Source organism: Staurois parvus, unplaced genomic scaffold, assembly GCF_062004578.1.
Source record: "Staurois parvus isolate SC_StPar_1 unplaced genomic scaffold, SC_StPar_1.0 ptg000347l, whole genome shotgun sequence".
NCBI classification, from domain to species: domain Eukaryota; kingdom Metazoa; phylum Chordata; class Amphibia; order Anura; family Ranidae; genus Staurois; species Staurois parvus.
The window spans coordinates 14,261,244-14,280,312 of NW_028318143.1; the positions used below are offsets into that span (position 1 = coordinate 14,261,244).

Consider the following 19,069-nt stretch of genomic DNA (forward strand, 5'->3'; position numbering starts at 1 on the left):
CGGGAGACAATACAGTTCAATACAAGAGGGTTAGGAGGGCCCTGCTCCTTGGAGCTTACAATCTAAGAGTAACACTGTACACTGTCACTGTACTAATGACACTGGCTGGGAAGGGGTTAACATCTAGGGTGATCAAGGGGTTAAATATGTGCCTGACTATGTGTAATGTGTAAAGTGTGCTACTTTTACTAAACGATTTCTAAGTTTTCCATCACCTTTGCAGGGATGAGAAACTGACAGATTGCTCCCTCTGTACAGAGCTCTGTGTTGTTTACCAACACAGAGCTCTGGGCTGTGATTGTAGCCGATCAGCAGGATACAGTGGGTGCCGCAGGGAAGAGGGTCACTTTGCATACAGCAGCCGCCTGTCCACATACATTGCTGGCAGGCAGACATAAAGTGGTCAAAGAGACTCATTTAGGACACGTTTCCTTTGAAAGCCCACCCCGTGGCCTGCTGATTCTCACGTTTCCTTCACTCCTCTGTTGCTCTGCCCCTCCATACATAAAGTCCTATAAGCCAGGAGCTGTTCGAGCTTAGACAGGGTTGATGACATCCTTCTCTCTACATGACAGTCATCGGGCCTGGCTATTGACTGATCACTGCAAGCACTGCATCCTGATGTTGGTGGAAATGACTTCCACATTGCCAGGACTGGATTGAAATCCCACCAAGCTAAAAGTGATTTCTCTGTAAGGGAGAAGAAGTCCATCACATTAAGACACTAGAAAAACCCCGAGGGCTTGCAGAGTTACAGTCATAGGAGGATGCCCAGGGGGCATGTCCTTAAAAAGCTTTGTCAGCGTCCAACCATCTGAAATACCAACCTATAACTCAGGGTCTAGGAGTATAAAGCTGTGCTATACAATTAGGAGATTTCTTTTACTTCCTTTGAGCCAGCCAAATCCTTCTTCATTTGTGTTTCACACATTCCTCCTCCTAGACACTGCAGCTCATATCGGGAGGGTTTCACCAGCATAGTCAGCTCTGCCATTCCAGAATACAGTGGGCAGGGCTAGGAGTGGCCAACTGCTGCCTGACAAAGCTACGGGCTTATGAAACCGCAGTGGAAATGCTGACAGCCACTTGCATTAGAGTGTGATGACTCCCCATGCAACATCACATCTCACTCCATTGCAAGTGGCCACAGCCTACACTGCTTCAAATTCCAGAGCAGTGCAGCATTGTTGCCCCTTCACCACTGGAAGCTGCAGCTTTGCAAAGGGACTACGAGAAAACTGCAAGTGCACATGCACTTACAATAAAAGTGGAGGTCCAACCGTTTTTGTATTTTTTAAAAGTTAGCAGCTACAAAAACTGTAGCTTCTGACTTTTCATAAACACATACTTACTTGTCCCGGGGTCCAGTGATGTACTCACCCGTGCCATCCCTTCTCTCCCTCTTCTCTCCCCGGCGCCGGCATCTCAACTGTGGGCACCAGGCTGTGACAGCTTGCGGCTTCACAGCCAGGTGCGCATGCACGAGTCGTGCTGCACATTCTGATTGGTCCAGCAGTCTTCTGGGACTTGTGAAGGTTCTCAGGAGACTGCGGGAGGAAGGAGGGGGCCAAACTTCTGGCTCACTTCGCCACAGTGAACTGAGCCAGAAGTGAGAGAGGGTACCTGTCAAAACCAGGTATCCACTCCCCCCCCCCCCAAAAGGTGCCAAATATGGCAGTGGAGTGGGGGAGGAGGCAAACAAGCGGAGCCTCCACTTTTGGGCGGAATGCCACTTAAAGTGCTGCAGCATGTATTTTTTAATAGGAGGCCATAGTTTTACATTAACAGTAACCTTCACTGAAAACCCCAGAACTCAATAATTTGGAGAGGTGTCTACACACCTGAGGTCATATAGTGTACAGAGAGGCTTCATGAATTTATTAATAGCAGTAACCTGATTGTAAAAAATGGGTACTGCTAGAATGGCAATATTTAAGCAATCAACACCAAAAAACCCTTTCTGAAGATACCGCAGCTGAAAAAAGTAATAATTGGGTACAACCTCCTACAAAGGCCCTATAGTGTAGGAAATCTGCACCTCAACACCTTCCGTACATATATACAAAATTATGCAAGAAATGTATTGAATAACCCAAAACACAATGTTCATCCTACAATGCAGATCACGGTATAGCATCACGGCACAGCCCTCATGGTCCCTTCACCTATAATACAGTAGATAACAAACACATGGATCCCTTGAACTAGAGGATGGCAAAGGGGGGGCATCTGTTAGCATACTGTAACACACAAATCTGCCCGGTATTCCTGATCTCTCCAATGCAATTAATCAGTGAGACAAGATGTTCCAGCAGGAAAACAATGTGCACAATGATACAGCTGCATCAAAAATGTAATAAACGTCCACCCACAGAATTGCCTTCCCATCAGATTTGTAGTATATAATGCATTCCTTTATACAGATCCATTTAATGTTTGAAGTCTATTGTACTAATAAGAGTACTATAAAGGAAAGATGTGTTTGCATACATGAGGGAGCTTCCCCCCTAAAAGCAATACCACATCATGACTTCACAATGTATGCATTATATTACAGACAATGCTTTTAATGCCAAGTGTCCATACAAGATATTCTCCAGTGAGGAGAAAAATTTGTCACAGTTGATATATGTATTGGCAGAGCTTTTTTTTTGCAGTGGGAACATCGGAGAACACAGTTCTGGCACCTGCAGCACTGAATATATGTAATGGCAAGGAGTGCTGGGGTGTGCTGGAGACTCTATTGATGCTTTCTGCTGAGGGATCTATTGTCGCTGGAGGGAATATCTTTTTGGTGGGGGTCCATTATTTCTGGGGAGATCTGTTGTTGCTGGTGGGGGATCTTTTTCTGCTGGGGGGGTAAAATATTGCTGGAGAGGGTCAATTGTTGCTGGTTGGAGATCTATTGTTGCTGGAGGGTTTCAAATGTTGATAGAGAGGGTCATTTGTTGCTAGAAGCGATCTACTGTTGAGCGAGAAATCTATTGATGCTGACTACTGGAGGGTCTATTGATGCTGGCTGCATCTGTTGTTGCTGCTTGGGGTCTATTGTTGCTGGGGTGGCATTTTGTTGCAGGAGGTCCATTGATGCTGTGGGGGGTCTATTGTTGTGGGGGGATCTATTGTTGCTGGGGGTCTATTGTTGCAGGCTGCAGAGGATCTATTTTACTGCTTTTCTTGTTATCATCATATTGCACACAGATTACTTAGCACCACAAAATCATACTTGATATTGTATTCTATAAAATGGGCGGCACTGGGAGGTGGGTAGAGAGTGGAACCAAGGGATGGTGCTCGGAGGTGGGTGGGGAGTGGAACCAAGGGATGGTGCTTAGAGGTGGGTAGTGAGTGAAACCAAGGGATGGTGCTCAGAGGTGGGTGGGGAGTGGAACCAAGGGATGGTGCTCAGAGGTGGGTGAGGAGTGGAATCAAGGGATGGTGCTCGGTGGTGGTTGGGGAGTGGAACCGAGGGATGGTGCTCGGAGGTGGGTGGGGAGTGGGGAATGGAACCAAGGGATGGTGCTCGGAGGTGGGTGGGGAGTGGAACCGAGGGATGGTGCTTGGAGGTGGGTGGGGAGTGGAACCAAGGGATGGTGCTCGGAGGTGGGTGGGGAGTGGAACCGAAAGATGTGCTCAGAGGTGGGTAGGGAGTAGAACCATGGGATGGTGCCCAGAGGTCGGTAGGGAGTGGAACCAAGGGATGGTGAACAGAGGTGGGTGGAGAGTGGAACAAGGGATGGTGCTCAGAGGTGGGTGGGGAGTGGAACCAAGGGATGGTGCTTGGAGGTGGGTACAGAGTGGAATCAAGGAATGGTGCTTGGAGGTGAGTATGGAGAGGAATCAAGGGATGGTGCTTGGAGGTGGGTGGGGAATGGAACCAAGGGATGGTGCTCAGAGAGGTGGGTAGGAGGAAGAGATAAAGGTGACTCAGAAGGGGGAAATTCCTACACCTATTCTGTGAGAAAAAAAGCTCTGTGTATTGGGTTGTACAGAGATGTCAGTACATTAGCTCCAGGTTGTCTGGAGTTAAAACTCCATTACACTGTATCCTGCCCAATCAATCTTTGTTAATAAAAATGTATTTTATAACATTTTCCCAATGGCAGCTGATATAAAATATCATCCTCATTCCTGAGAAAACATTAGCAAAACATTGCGCCTGTGTTTTACAATCCTGTTATCTTCACCCACCATAGCAAGTTAATAATGTTAAAAAGGATAATAAAAGAGTTCATGACGTACCGCATTTGCTATAGAATTCATCATGCTACACCACGCCCCTCTGGATTGTAACTGCATTCAATAGATGATGTGTATTTCCCAGAAGTGTAAAAATGCAGCAATGCGGGCTGGCGGGTGCAAACACTTGACCACTTTCACTGGTATATCCAGCTGCATCAGCAGCAAAACTGGTCAGGTGTGTGCCGTCAGTCCCCGTTGCACATGTTTTTTTTTTTCTTGGAAAATTTTCCATGGGTACAATGCAATAATGTAATATAGTCCTTCCCACTCAAGAATAAGTAAGTATATGGTCAGGTAGTTGATGCTTTTCTTGGACATTATTAACTTGCTATGGTGAGCAAAGATACCAGGATTATAAAGTACATGTGCAAGGATTGCTAATGTTATCTCACGAATGAGGATGGATACAAAGGGGGCTATTAAGTAATTAATTTTAATAAATATCCCCCCCACCCCCGGTGTTTGTGTGTATTACACAATTTTATGTACCTTAGGGGAGAATGATGTAAAATGCATTTTTACTAACAAAGATAGCTCAGGCAGGACACAGTGTAATGGAATTATAATGAAGGACACCCTGAAGCTAATGTACTGATGTCTCTGTACAGCTCAATACATTTATCAGCTGCAACATGTTTTTCCCTTCACTGGCAAAAATGCGTATGGACACCTGGAACTAAAAGCATTGATTATAAAATAATGCATCCATTGTGAAGTCATGGTGTGATGACGCTTTAAGGGGGAAGGCTCCTTCATGTATGCAAACACCTCCAATACAGTGCTATTGTTAGTACAATAGACTTCAAATATTGAATGGATTTGTGTAAAGAAAGGTATTCTATACTACAAACCTAATGGGAGTGTAAGTCAGCGGGTAGACGTTTGGTATATTTTTGATGCAGCTGTATCAGTGCACCATATTTTGCACTCCATTTTCCAGCTGGAACATCTTTTCTCACTAATTACCCAGTATTCCTGATCTTTCCTATACATGTAGAGTCATATTTTAAGGTACACTTGTAGATGCTCCCTACTTGGCTTTTTTGTGCTTTTCATTGTTCAGTTCATTCATAAATTTGTATATACACTCACCGGACACTTTATTAGGTACACCTGTTCAATTGCTTGATAACACAAATTGCTAATCAGCCAATCACATGGTAGAAGCTCAATGCATTTAAGTATCTAGACGTGGTTAAGATAACTTGCTGACATTCAAACCAAACATCAGAATGGGGATTTAAGCGACTTTGAATGTGTCATGGTTGTTGGTGCCAGACAGGCTGGTCTGAGTATTTCAAAAACTGCTGATCTACTGGGATTTTCATGCACAACCATCCCTAGGGTTTACAGAGAATGGTCCAAAAAAGAGAAAATATCCAGTGAACAGCAGTTGTGTGGATGAAAATGCCATGTTGATGTCAGAGGTCAAAGGAGAATAGGCACACTAGTTTGAGATAGAGAGGCAACAGTAACTCCACTCGTTACCACCAAAGTATGCAGAATACCATTTCTAAACACACAACACATCGAACCTTGAATCAGATGGGCTACAGCAACAGAAGACCAGATCAGGTGCCACTCCTATCAGCTAAGGAAAGGAAAGAGGCTACAATTTGCATAGGTTCACCAAAATTGGACAATAGAAGATTGGAAAAACGTTGCCTGGTCTGATGAGTCTTGATTTCAGCTGCGACATTCTGATGGTGGGGTTAGAATTTGGCGGAAACAACATGAAAGCATGGCTCCATCCTGCCTTGTATCAACGGTTCAGACTGGTGGTGTAATGGTGTGGGGGAGATTTTCTTGGCACACTTTGGGTCATAATAATAATATCAACTAAACTTTGTTTAAATGCCACGGCCTACCTGAGTATTGTTGCTGACCATGTCCATCCCTTTATGACTACAGTGTACCCATCTTCTGATGGCTCCTTCCAGCAGGATAATGCACCATGTCACAAAGCTCAAATCATCTCAAACTTTCTTGAACATGACAAGGAGTTCACTATACTCCAATGGCTTCCACAGTCACCAGATCTCAATTCAATAGAGCACCTTTTGGGATGTGGTGGAACGGGAGATTTGCATCATAGATGTACAGCCCACAAATCTGCAGCAACTGCGTGATGCTATCATGTCAATATGGACCAAAATCTCTGAGGAATGTTTCCAACATCTCGTTGAATCTATGCCACGAAGAATTAAGGCAGTTCTGAAGGCAAAAGGGGTCCAACCCGATACTAGCAAGGTGCACCTAATAAAGTGGCCGGTGAGTGTGTGTGTATTTATATATATATATATATATATATATATATATATATATTTGTGTTCAGTTGCAAGTCTGGGTGTAATCTCTGAATTTTGAAGGGGGTACAAAATATAAACCAAAAATTGTAACAAGAGACTTTTAAAAGGCCAAATAATCACTACTGGAGCTCACAGCCTAATCTATGGAGCTTACAAATCTCTATACTTCTCAAGTATGACATGCTGAAGACAAGGAATAACCTTGTGAATGACAAAGGCCACAACATTCTTATAATGGGCAGTAGATTCTAAAATGATGGTTTTGTTATGTTATATGGCCAAATTTCACATATCACTATGCTGTCAGTCTCACTTACTTGGCACTTTCCAGCAGTTTGACAGCTTCCTCCCTTCTGTCCAGCTGCAGATAGAGTAGAGCCAGCTCCAGCAAAGCATTGGGTACCAGGTACTCATCATATTTAATCTTCTTTTCACTGCCAAGCAGAAAAAATGTTTCACAGGTGGTAAGACAGTTAAAAAGTTGTAAAAAAAAGATAAAATATTCCCTGGAGCTTTGTTAAAGAGACACTAAACTTGCTATCAGGTATAGTTTTTGGTACAAGAGACATCAAGGGTATCTTTTGCCATATGCTCCCTTACTTTCCTGCTAGAAAATGCATACAGTCTGCAGCACATGAACAGTGTAGTGTACATTCCCAGCCCACCAATGGAGCTATGTGCTGGGAAGATGTAACCCCCAGTACAAATGCAGAGAAGTTACATCATCAGTGGCATCAAATAAGGAAGATGCAACAGTAGAAAGAGCAACAAATAAGAGAAGGGCACACTAGGGAGAAAAGCTGGCCATACACATAAAGGGCCTGTGGGCTGACTGAAAAAATCCTATGACAAATATCCCATTGCTATTGTTATTTATTTATTTCAGGTACTTATATAGCGCCATCAATTTATGCAGCGCTTTACATATATATTGTACATTCACATCAGTCCCTAACCCTCAAGAGGTGAACAGTCTAAGGTCCCTAACTCACATTCATACATACACATATTAGGGCCAATTTAGACAGGAGCCAATTCACCTACCAGCATATCTTTGGAGTGTGGGAGGAAACCGGGGTACCTGGAGGAAACCCACGCAGGCACAGGGAGAGCATGCAAGCTCTAGGTAGGTGGTGCCGTGGTTGGGATTTGAGCCGGTGATGCTGGTACTGCCAGGCAGACATGCTAACCACTTAGCCACTGTGCCGCCCCACAGCTGGCCCTGCTACCGGTCACAAAACCCAACAGCTCATTGGAAGCAGCTGCTGTTCAGCTGGCAATTTTCCACCCAGTAGATTTGATATTTCAATCAAAGGTTGTCAGGCAGAGGGGGGCCAACATGGGCACCCGCATAGCAAATTCTGGGCTGGTATAGCCAGCTTCAGTCTACTTTAAATAGTTAATGACCCATCAAGACCAAACCAAATACATGCTTTGCAGGTGCAAACGCTTGATCGTACCTTTTTCCCCTTTTCCCTTTTTTTCAGGACGTGTGTTTTTTTTTTCTGGTTTGGTATACTAATTCAAATTGAATTTTTTCAGTTATGCAAAAACATGCTGAGGGTGAAAAGTGAGAAAAAGTATATTTTTTGGGAATGAACATGTTAAAAAAGAAATGCAAATTTAAATCACCATAACATGTTTAATATAGTTAGGTAAAGCAAGCAAATTGCAGATATAATTTTTGAGCCTTTTCCTTAGGCCAGTAGCTGAACAAAAAAAAAACTAATAGATTCCTCCATCCACAGAGGGCAGAGAAATCCTCCCCGCTGAGACATTGTATTCTGAGAGCAGGGACTCTCTGCCATCAGAATACTCTGATGAGTATCTGCAGTCGATGATCGAGAAACATTTTCCAACAAGCCCGTTTAATCGTTAGATCCAGCAGGAATACATACAGTATATCAACATTCAGCTGGCTCTGCTGTACTTGGATCCATCTACAGCAGCGGTTCTCAACCTGGGGGTCGCGACCCCTTTGGGGGTCGAACGACCATTTCCCAGGGGTCGCCTAAGACCATCGGAAAACACATATTTCCGATGGTCTTAGGAACCGAGACACCGCTGCTGTCTCCAGCGATGTGTGGGCGGGATGATATGCTGCCCCTGTCACCGCCTCCTCGCCGCTGATTGGCCACCGGAACTGTAGCTCAGGAGAGGCACACAGGCGGCCAATCACCGGCGAGAAGGTGGAGCTTGGAGAGGAGGAGCCGAGCGGCAGCGCGCGGAGATCGAAGAAGATCGAGGGAGCTGCAGGAGCGAGTGAAGAGAGCGGCCAGAGAAGGAAGACAGCTGACAGGTAAGTGCAAATTTTGCTGCTGCAGCCAGGTATGCAGGCTGTAGATGGGAGAGGGAGAGAGCGAGCCCAGGCTGGAGCAGGAGTCAGCAAGGTAAGTATCATTGGTGTCAGTGGGAGGGATAGTGCCCCATCATTTGTGTCACTAATACCAACGATGGGGCACTATTCCTCCCCCCACTGACACCAACGATGGGGCACTATTCCTCCCCCCACTGACACCAACGATGGGGCACTATTCCTCCCCCCACTGACACCTCCCCCCACTGACACCAACGATGGGGCACTATTCCTCCCCCCACTGACACCAACGATGGGGCACTATTCCTCCCCCCACTGACACCAACGATGGGGCACTATTCCTCCCCCCACTGACACCTCCCCCCACTGACACCAACGATGGGGCACTATTCCTCCCCCCACTGACACCAACGATGGGGCACTATTCCTCCCCCCACTGACACCAACGATGGGGCACTATTCCTCCCCCCACTGACACCAACGATGGGGCACTATTCCTCCCCCCACTGACACCTCCCCCCACTGACACCAACGATGGGGCACTATTCCTCCCCCCACTGACACCAACGATGGGGCACTATTCCTCCCCCCACTGACACCTCCCCCCACTGACACCAACGATGGGGCACTATTCCTCCCCCCACTGACACCAACGATGGGGCACTATTCCTCCCCCCACTGACACCAACGATGGGGCACTATTCCTCCCACCCACTGACACCAACGATGGGGCACTATTCCTCCCCCTAACGCCAACGATGGGGCACTATTCCTCCCACTGATACCAATGATGGGGCACTATTCCTCCCACTGATACCAATGATGGGGCACTATTCCTCCCACTGACACCAATGATGGGGCACTATTCCTCCCACTGACACCAATGATGGGGCACTATTCCTCCCACTGACACCAATGATGGGGCACTATTCCTCCCACTCATACCAATGATGGGGCACTATTCCTCCCACTCATACCAATGATGGGGCACTATTCCCCCCACTGATACCAATGATGGGGCACTATTCCCCCCACTGACACCAATGATGGGACACTATTCCCCCCACTGACACCAATGATGGGACACTATTCCCCCCACTGACACCAATGATGGGACACTATTCCCCCCACTGACACCAATGATGGGCACTATTCCTCCCACTGACACCAATGATGGGGCACTATTCCTCCCACTCATACCAATGATGGGGCACTATTCCTCCCACTCATACCAATGATGGGGCACTATTCCTTCCACTGACACCAATGATGGGGCACTATTCCTCCCACTGATACTAATGATGGGGCACTATTCCTCCTACTCATACCAATGATGGGGCACTATTCCTCCCACTCATACCAATGATGGGGCACTATTCCTTCCACTGACACCAATGATGGGGCACTATTCCTCCAACTGATACTAATGATGGGGCACTATTCCTCCCACTGACACCAATGATGGGGTACTATTCCTCCCACTCATACCAATGATGGGGCACTATTCCTCCCACTCATACCAATGATGGGGCACTATTCCTCCCACTCATACCAATGATGGGGCACTATTCCTCCCACTGATACCAATGATGGGGCAGTATTCCTCCCACTGATGCCAATGATGGGGCACTATTCCCCCCACTGACGCCAATGATGGGACACTATTCCTCCCACTGACGCCAATGATGGGACACTATTCCTCCCACTGACGCCAATGATGGGACACTATTCCTCCCACTGACGCCAATGATGGGACACTATTCCTCCCACTGACGCCAATGATGGGACACTATTCTTCCCACTGACGCCAATGATGAGGCACTATTCCTCCCACTGACGCCAATGATGAGGCACTATTCCTCCCACTGACACCAATGATGGGACACTATTCCTCACACACTGACACTAATGATGGGGCACTATTCCTCACACACTGACGCCAATGATTGGGCACTATTCCTCCCACTGACACCAATGATGGAGCACTATTCCTCCCACTGACACCAATGATGGGGCACTATTCCTCCCACTGACACCAATGATGGGGCACTATTCCTCCCACTGACACCAATGATGGGACACTCTTCCTCCCACTGACACCAATGATGGGGCACTATTCCTCCCATTGATACCAACGATGGGACACTATTCATCCCACTGACATCAGTGATGGGGCGCTAGTCCTCCCACTGCAAAATTACAGTTATGAAGTAGCAACGAAAATAATTTTATGGTTGGGGGTCACCACAACATGAGGAACTGTATTAAGGGGTCGCGGCATTAGAAAGGTTGAGAACCACTGATCTACAGCCAGCTGTATGTAAGTGGATTATAGTTATGTGTATGAACATAACATAACGAGAGCTGCAGCAGTTCAATAATAAAAGCAGCAGTGTCCAACCATTTGACATTCCTGGGCAGAAAAAGTCAGGCAGATCACAAGTTAACGATCACTTATATAGATAATCTGAGTAATAAAACTGCATTTTTGTAATATTTTTTATTATAAAAGTAAAAGAGGGCAACATAAAACTAGTGCAATATCTGACACTGATTTTGACAATCTAACGCATCAATATCTGGTTCAGTGGATGTTATAGAACTTCTTATTGAATTCACAAGGTGCTCATCAGATATTTTGGTTCTAATTGTGCCCTTTGTGTGCTTCATCCTTGAAAATGAGTTGCTCACAAATATAGGTGCTGGGGAAAACTGATGACATGAATAAGGTGTGATTGTGAAGAGTGGGAGATTTTTCTTTGGGAAAATAAAACTTATAAATGTCCAGTAAAGAGACACTGTCAATTTTTTATTTGGTGCAAGTGTTCGCTAAGTGTAAACACATTTTTACAAAAAAATAAAAATAATCAATATTTTTAAGTAAGCTTACAATTTTGTGTTGGGCCGCAAGTTAGACACCCCTGAATTAAAGTATTGCACTATCATTGAATCTGTTAGTGCCGGATGGATGGCGAGTGCAAACATTTAGGAAAGCTGTCTGCAGTAGTGATGACCTTGAACACTGGCTGTGTGTGTGTGTGTGGTGAACAAACAAACGGTAAGGGCATTCAGCAGGATGTTTGCCTGCACGCCCCACAATGCACTGCGCTCTGAGAGTGCATTCTGATTGGCCAAAGCAATGCACCTGAGCATAGGTCAGGTGCAATGCTTTGGCAAATCACAGCACAATTGGGTGGAGCTAGCAGTGACATCACCGCTAGCTCCGCCCAATTGTTTACATCTGACCGGCAAATGTCAGATTGTGGCGAGTGCTTGGCGGGCGTTGGGTCACTTCGGCGAGTCGGTGTCGTTGTGATAATACTGGACACCATGATTGACGATGGATTACAATGATGGAACCATTTTTTTAGCTTTTTTTTTTTTAATAAAGGACTTAAAGTCAAAAACTGTTGTGTTTTATTCACATTTTACACATTTTTTGGTGAATGAGTAGGGGTACTCTGTACTCATTCACAAGGGGGGCAGGATCTAGGGGCCCCCCCGCAGACCCCCACAACCACAACCCAGGGGGCACCATCCCAATGCCGAGGGCATGTGGCCTAGTAAGCTGCAGGGAGGGCAGCTTGGGCCCTCAAGCTGCCAGGCCTGTGCTCAGATCAAGGGTCTGGTAGGAATTTGGGGGGGGGGCATTTTTTGTGGGTGGGGTTCCCCTTAAAAGTTCTACCAGGCCTAAAGAGCCTGGTATGGTTTTTAGGACGAACTACACTCACTTTTTCCACCATTTTTGAGAGGTGGGGTTCCCCTTAATAGTCCTACCAGATCTAAAGGGTCTGGTATGGCATTTAGGGGGAACCCCACACACTTAAAAAAATAAATAAATAAATAAATGTTTTTACTGTGGGGTCCCTTCTAACCTTCCTACCAGACCTAAAGGTCTGTTTTTTTTTTTCTAATAAAAATATCATTTTTTAAACAAAATGCAGCAGGTTGTGTACATTGTTAAGATGTGCAACTTTACAGGTAGTTTAAGGGGACCTCCCAGGTATGATAAAAACTATACTTTTGAAAGTCATGTCCCTTAGGGCAGTACCTGAATCCCCATCCCCCTTTTATGGCCATCAACCTTCAAAATGTGCACTTTTGAATTTACAAGTTCGAGTCCCATAGGCTTTCATTAAGTTTGGGGGGTGTTCAGCCCATCACTAGTCTGCAGTGTCCAGGCACAGACACTAAGGGGTTTATTTACTAAAGCTGGAGAGTCCAAAATCAGACTCCCTTCTGCATAGAAACCAATCAGCTTCTAACCTCAGCTTGTTCAATGAAGCTTTGGCAATGAAACCTGGAAGCTGATTGGTTTCTATGCAGAAGGGAGTCTGATTTTGGACTCTCCAGCTTTAGTAAATAAACCCCTAAGGGTCAGTTCACACTACATGTGTTTCAGTTGTTTTTTTTCTGCATCCAAAATGCACAGAAAATAGGTTATATGGTTGTCAATGTCATAGTTCACATCAGTGTTTCCAGTTCAAGTACGTTCCTCGTGCAGGAAAAAAGCAGAACATGCTGCATTTTTTCTGCACAGAACTGTACTGGAACGCAGAAAAACACATAAAAAAATGCACTGAAATGCACCAAAACACACTGGAATGCACATGTCCCTATTTAAATTGCAGAAAAAGGGGAAAAAATGAACTGGAATGCATCAAAAAAGTACCAGAAAGCACCAAAAACGTGCATGCAAGAATGCATCCGGAAGGCATCTGGACTGCGTTTCTATAGTGTGAACTGGCCCTCAAAGAGAATGCATAATATCGTAATCAGCTTGATGTATAAAGTCTATCAATGTGTGTTAATGTTTCAAAAACCTTGTTAGGATGTATACTTTGTAAAAATATATCCATATCTGCTCATCAAAATAGAGACTCTGCTTTCTGTTTTGCAGAGATGAGCTCAGGCATCCTCCACGCTTTTGTTTTTTAAACTCCAATGAGCTGCGGGCCGGGTCATTCCCTCCACTCTGCCAGCCTCTTTGTGTATGTGAGCAGTAGGGCAGGAATGACCCGGCCCGCAGCTCATTGGAGTTAAAAAAACAAAAAACACAACTTCAGAGTTCAGAGGACGCATGAATTCATTTGTACTGTTTTGCAGCACTGCACAATGTTGTAATTCCCCACCCCTTCTCAATGCAAGTCTATAGGGAAAGATTTATTAAAAAAGTGAATGTAACATTCACCAGATATTCACTGAAGCTGACTCTTCCGGGTGCATACATTTTAAATTACAGTGACTTACTAGTCACCTGTGAATGTTCGGTGAATGTCACCTTTGCTGCTTTATGAAAATTCTCCATAATCTGAGTCGACAAGCTTTCTAAAAACAATGCACTCCATGAATGGGTATGATCTTAGGTGTTAAGCAGTTGGGCACAGTCGTTGTAAGGCTCCGTGCACACGGGGCGTTTTAATAACACTGGTAACGTTAGCTGTATGAAGTCACGTTAAAAAAGTTAAACCGTTTTTCAGCATTTTTTAGTGTTTTTGTATTAGCATTTAGCAGCGATTTGCTGCGCTTTTTTTTTGTAAAAAAAACTGTCCAAAAACGTTGGCTTGCTGTGTTTTACCACGTTTTTACAGCTAAAAATCTCCTCTAGAAACCCACTAGTCCTGGGGGTTTTTTTCAGCCAAAAAACATTGATTACAGTCTGTGTGTGCATAGGATAACATGCTGGGGGGTTTACTGGCTGTAGAAAAAAACGTCAAAAGCCAAAAACAGCCGCTGTAAAACCGTTTAATGTGCATGAGGACTAATAGCTAATCTACCTTGCCTCTAATCTATAAATCACTGCATTGATTACAGTAACAAATATATGGGAGAGAAGGTGAAAATGTGAGCCACCTCTAAAACTAGTTTAAAACAGACCTTGCAGTAAGTTTCTGACAAGATCCCGGGGAATGCTGAGAACCGAACACTCACTCCCGCAGCACAGTGCAGAGGCGTATTCTGGAGGGACGTGGGATGCATCACCCACACCTAGGTGCCACGGCTGCAAGCCAGGTAAAGGGGTAAGTGAATTTTAACTGTTTTTTTTCACACACACCTTGCATTCTTATTGCAATTACAACTGAATAAATGTGCTAACTACAAAATACACTATACTTTCCTTCTCAATGTAGTTTGTGCTATTGAATCTGAGATTCAAATAAAAGGCTGCAAATCCTTCATACTATCTTCTGTCGAATGTTCAGTAACAGTAGCATGACTTTGAAAAGTGATTTCTACATTGTTCCAAAGTGCTGTACAATTGTTGTTATATCAACAGTTCACCGATCATACCAATAATCCATTAGCTGCAGATGTGAAAATTATTTCAGGGGTTCCCTGAGATGTCAAACTTTTTGCTAAGGCTTCCTCCAAGGTAAAAAGGCTGAGAAACCCTGTCCTGTATGTTGTGGTGAGTTGAAGGGTCAGGTGCAGAGTTTACTGTGCCTAAATAAATTTGTGGTTATTTGAAATAATTACGATACCCCCAAAATGCAACCCATGTTACCACCATGCGTTAACACTCATGACAATGCTCATAGATCTGAATCCAACCATATTAAGAAATATAGATTTCTTTGCAGACACGCAGTTGCAGAATGGAGATAAAATAAATAAATATATATATATATATATATATATATATATATATATATATATATATATATATCACACATACATATGTAAAACATGTACATAAAATACATATGTAAGTGTAAATGTGCAGAATATACATCACAAACCCTCTAGCACATACTCACTTTACAGAAATGTATTTAAAGCACTCTTCTGCCTCGTCTATCCTGTCCAGATACTTCAGGCAAAGACCTTTAAGCAACTTCACCAGGCACTGATCATCGGCCAGGAATTCAGAGGCTGACATGGAGTACAAAATAAGTCAGTTTAATTATTTTCAATGGATGGTTACAGCTACAGACTCCAGCTGAGCTATTTCAGTTATTCTGCATTACCTAGGACAAATGGAATTGTACACAGTAAATCACCCCTAGCCTAGTCATGAGTTCACTTTTTGAACAGACCGTAAATGAGCTCTAAATAAGCCACGAATGATCTTTGTAGCTTCGGGTAGTGTGGACCAATTCATCCTCAAAATTCACAGCAGAAGCACGAACATTGTTCAAGTCATTCTCCTAGCAGCTCAGTTCATCTCCGTCAGTAGTGACATAAAAGCTAAGTTCTCCCTGCTACCCCCTCCAGCATATGGTTGCCATTTGTCCCCATTTCCTGAGGACTGCCCCATTTTGAAGGTCTGTCTCTGGGAAACAAACATCCCTAGCATTGTCCCCAGCCTCCAGTGTCAGTATTGCACTGCATAGGTGTCAACTCTTGTGGTGAGCTAGCTTTTAGAATGCAAAAGAAGGAGAAGGAAAGCTATCCTGTGCTATAGGGTACAGAGTCCAACCGCCCCATACTGGGGTCACCAAAACACCTGTGCAATGCAATGGAGATTGCACCGCCAGGGATGAGGACCATTAAGGACTCAATTAGGAATACATTGAAAAGATCAGTTTGATTAACCTTGACCTTCCAGTTACCTTGTCCAGTACAGAATTGGAAAGGAGAAATGTATCCAAGAATGTTTCGACTAACAAGATGAAGGGGGCCTCAAATGTAGTCCCTGATGCATATAATATTTATTACATGTAATGCTACAGAAGACTGTCATAGACTGAAAACTTTTACTAGAGAAAATGGTCAGAGACTGTTCTACATGACTGGTTGGAAAATGAATCATTCTGTAGGGACAGTCAACGACTAGGGACATGTTACAGAAAACTGCTAGAGATAAGGGTTATTAAAGCTCCCTTTGCAAATCAATGCTCCCATTACTGGATCTGTGGGCCACACTTCAAACACCAAAGGGCTGCAGGTTGGGCACTAGGGCCTAAAAAGGATAAATATTAACTTGCTTTGTATAAACTTGAGGCTTTTTGGATAGCAAAAATACTAGCATGCTAGATTCTACTGTCTTGTACTTTCTTATTCACAGTAAATCGCTAAACATATCTAAAAGGTGTATGCATTCACTTATGGTCTGAATGTAGCCTTAGGTGTTCCACCTATTGGAATTACAATTCTGCATAATAATTGCCTATGTATTTTCCTTCTTAAGGCCCTTCAAAATCTGGCTGTCCCTGTTAAAAACTACTTTCTGTCATACTTACTCCTGGCCCCTGCATGCTGTGCATTTTTTACTCCTGGCCCTTGTGCACTCTGCATTACTTACTCCTGACCCCTGCACACTCTGTGTGTTACTTACCCCTGGCCCCTGCACTCTGTGCTTTATTTACTCTTGACTCCTTCACTCTATGTGTTACTTACCCCTGACCTCTGCGCCCTGTGCATTGCTTACCCCTGATCCCTTGTCCTCTATGCATTATGTACTCCTGACATCTGTAATCTGTATGTTACTTACTTCTTGCCCCTGCGCTTCATGTAGTACTCATTCCTGACCCCCTACACTCTTACTTACCCATGACCCCTGCACTCTGTGCATTACATCATCCTGACCACTGAGCTATATACATTACACACCCGTGACCCATAGCAGAGCATACCCAGCTTGTTTTTAGTATGCTCTTAAAGTTCCTCCAACTGTCACTGCAATTTGGCCACACCCACAGTTCACTGCAGCACACTACACTGCATCATTTCCCCATCCATTGTTTCCAAGGCATCTTGTCCTTAAACCTTGAATGTCTGCCGTTTGTTCCAGTAGTCTACAATGCTAAAAATGTGGTGTGATTTTGTGAACGTGGTTTGTGCTTTTATGTGTGTGGTTAAAAGTGAACATGGTCAGTAGGGGTCCCTGGATTCCGTTTTGAACCTTACTTCAGCACTGACTTGGCAGCTCAACTCACCCTGCTTTCCGCACTTCCAGTGACCCATCAGCCTTGTCTCCTTTTAATATTGTAAACACAGAGCAAGAGCACTGGATGGGAAGCTGAGCTAAGAGAACGACTTGAAAACCTTCAGTGCTTCTCCTTTGAACTTTGAGGATAAATTGCTCCATAGCACTAGCAGCTAAAGATGTTAGTAAGGGGTTGCTTTAAACATCATTTTAAAGAATCAGAAAATACTTGAAAGTCCATAGCCTGGCCACATGTTAATTTTAAAGACACAATGACTAATGTTGGTCATACATACATACAAATTTTACCTACTTTCAAACTGCTTTCAAATGCCCAAACCACCAAGAATATGAATGCAACCTGCTACCTACAGTCTCTACCAACAACATAAAATTATTTAAACTGTTGTGATGGGCTCCTTTAATGTATGTAATTGTTTTTGTGGTTGAAAATGGTTAAAATCACCAGCATGGGACCGCAAATTGGAACATATCTTATCCAGAGTAGCAAATGGGGAAATATTTGCTCATCCTTGGGTAAGAATTTCATCGGGCTCTGAATCTCCAAAGACTTTCTCAACAGTAACAGTTGCACACTTGCTGTACTGTGCTCCTTCCCTCTTCTACACAGTGCATAGGGTCAGGCTCAATCACAGGGAAGTTTTCCAATAAATCGGAAATTCTCCCTGTGTAACACAGGCATTCAACCAATATGTGCATTATCACTCCCTAAGAGGTCAGAAACAGCATAACTAATGATGTTCAAAAATGATTACAATTATTGGGCCACTTGTGGTCACCCTTTTGTGACTGCTTGTAACCATGAAGGCCCAACAATGGTTACTTTTGACCAGTGGCTGGAGTTGGTCATCTGGGGAGCCAAGATTGACTCATGATGCACTGTGGGAGGTCTGAAATCATAGGTCGCAATGTGGACTGGAACGTGTGCATGTTTGAGCTCTGTCACAGTACAGAAGACAAGTTACAGACGGCATACAAGCACTCTTTATACATTTTGGAAACACGACACTTATTTATCAAGCACCAAAAGTTTGCCACTACAACCTTTCTGGCAATATGCATTTGGAGACATTAGATGGCATATACAAACAAGCATAAAATGCAGGAACTCAATACATCCTGACCAGGGGCGGACTGACAACTCATGGGGCCCCCGGGCAATAGGGGCTCATGGGGCCCCTGTGTCCTTGCCTACACTCAAAGCACACCCAAAAAACCTATAAAAAAGGTACCAGGGGCATTTCATGGGGCCCCCTACTGACCCCGGGCCCTCGAACAGTGCCCGAGTGCTCGAATGGTCAGTCCGCCCCT

At 44.4% G+C, this 19,069-nt stretch overlaps 1 protein-coding gene across 4 annotated transcripts in view; it reads right to left on the bottom strand.

The window, feature by feature from the left end:
- The window catches only part of TTC39A (tetratricopeptide repeat domain 39A), a 115,257-nt gene that overhangs the window by 10,128 nt on the left and 86,060 nt on the right, over positions 1 to 19,069 (bottom strand). For all 4 annotated transcript variants that reach the window (XM_089684462.1, XM_089684461.1, XM_089684463.1 and 1 more), the window contains 2 exons: positions 15,627 to 15,741; positions 6,869 to 6,985 (listed from right to left, as the gene is read on the bottom strand). In XM_089684462.1, coding sequence (XP_089540588.1) covers positions 6,869 to 6,985; positions 15,627 to 15,741 — 232 coding nt within the window. The remainder of the gene's footprint in view (positions 1 to 6,868; positions 6,986 to 15,626; positions 15,742 to 19,069) is intronic.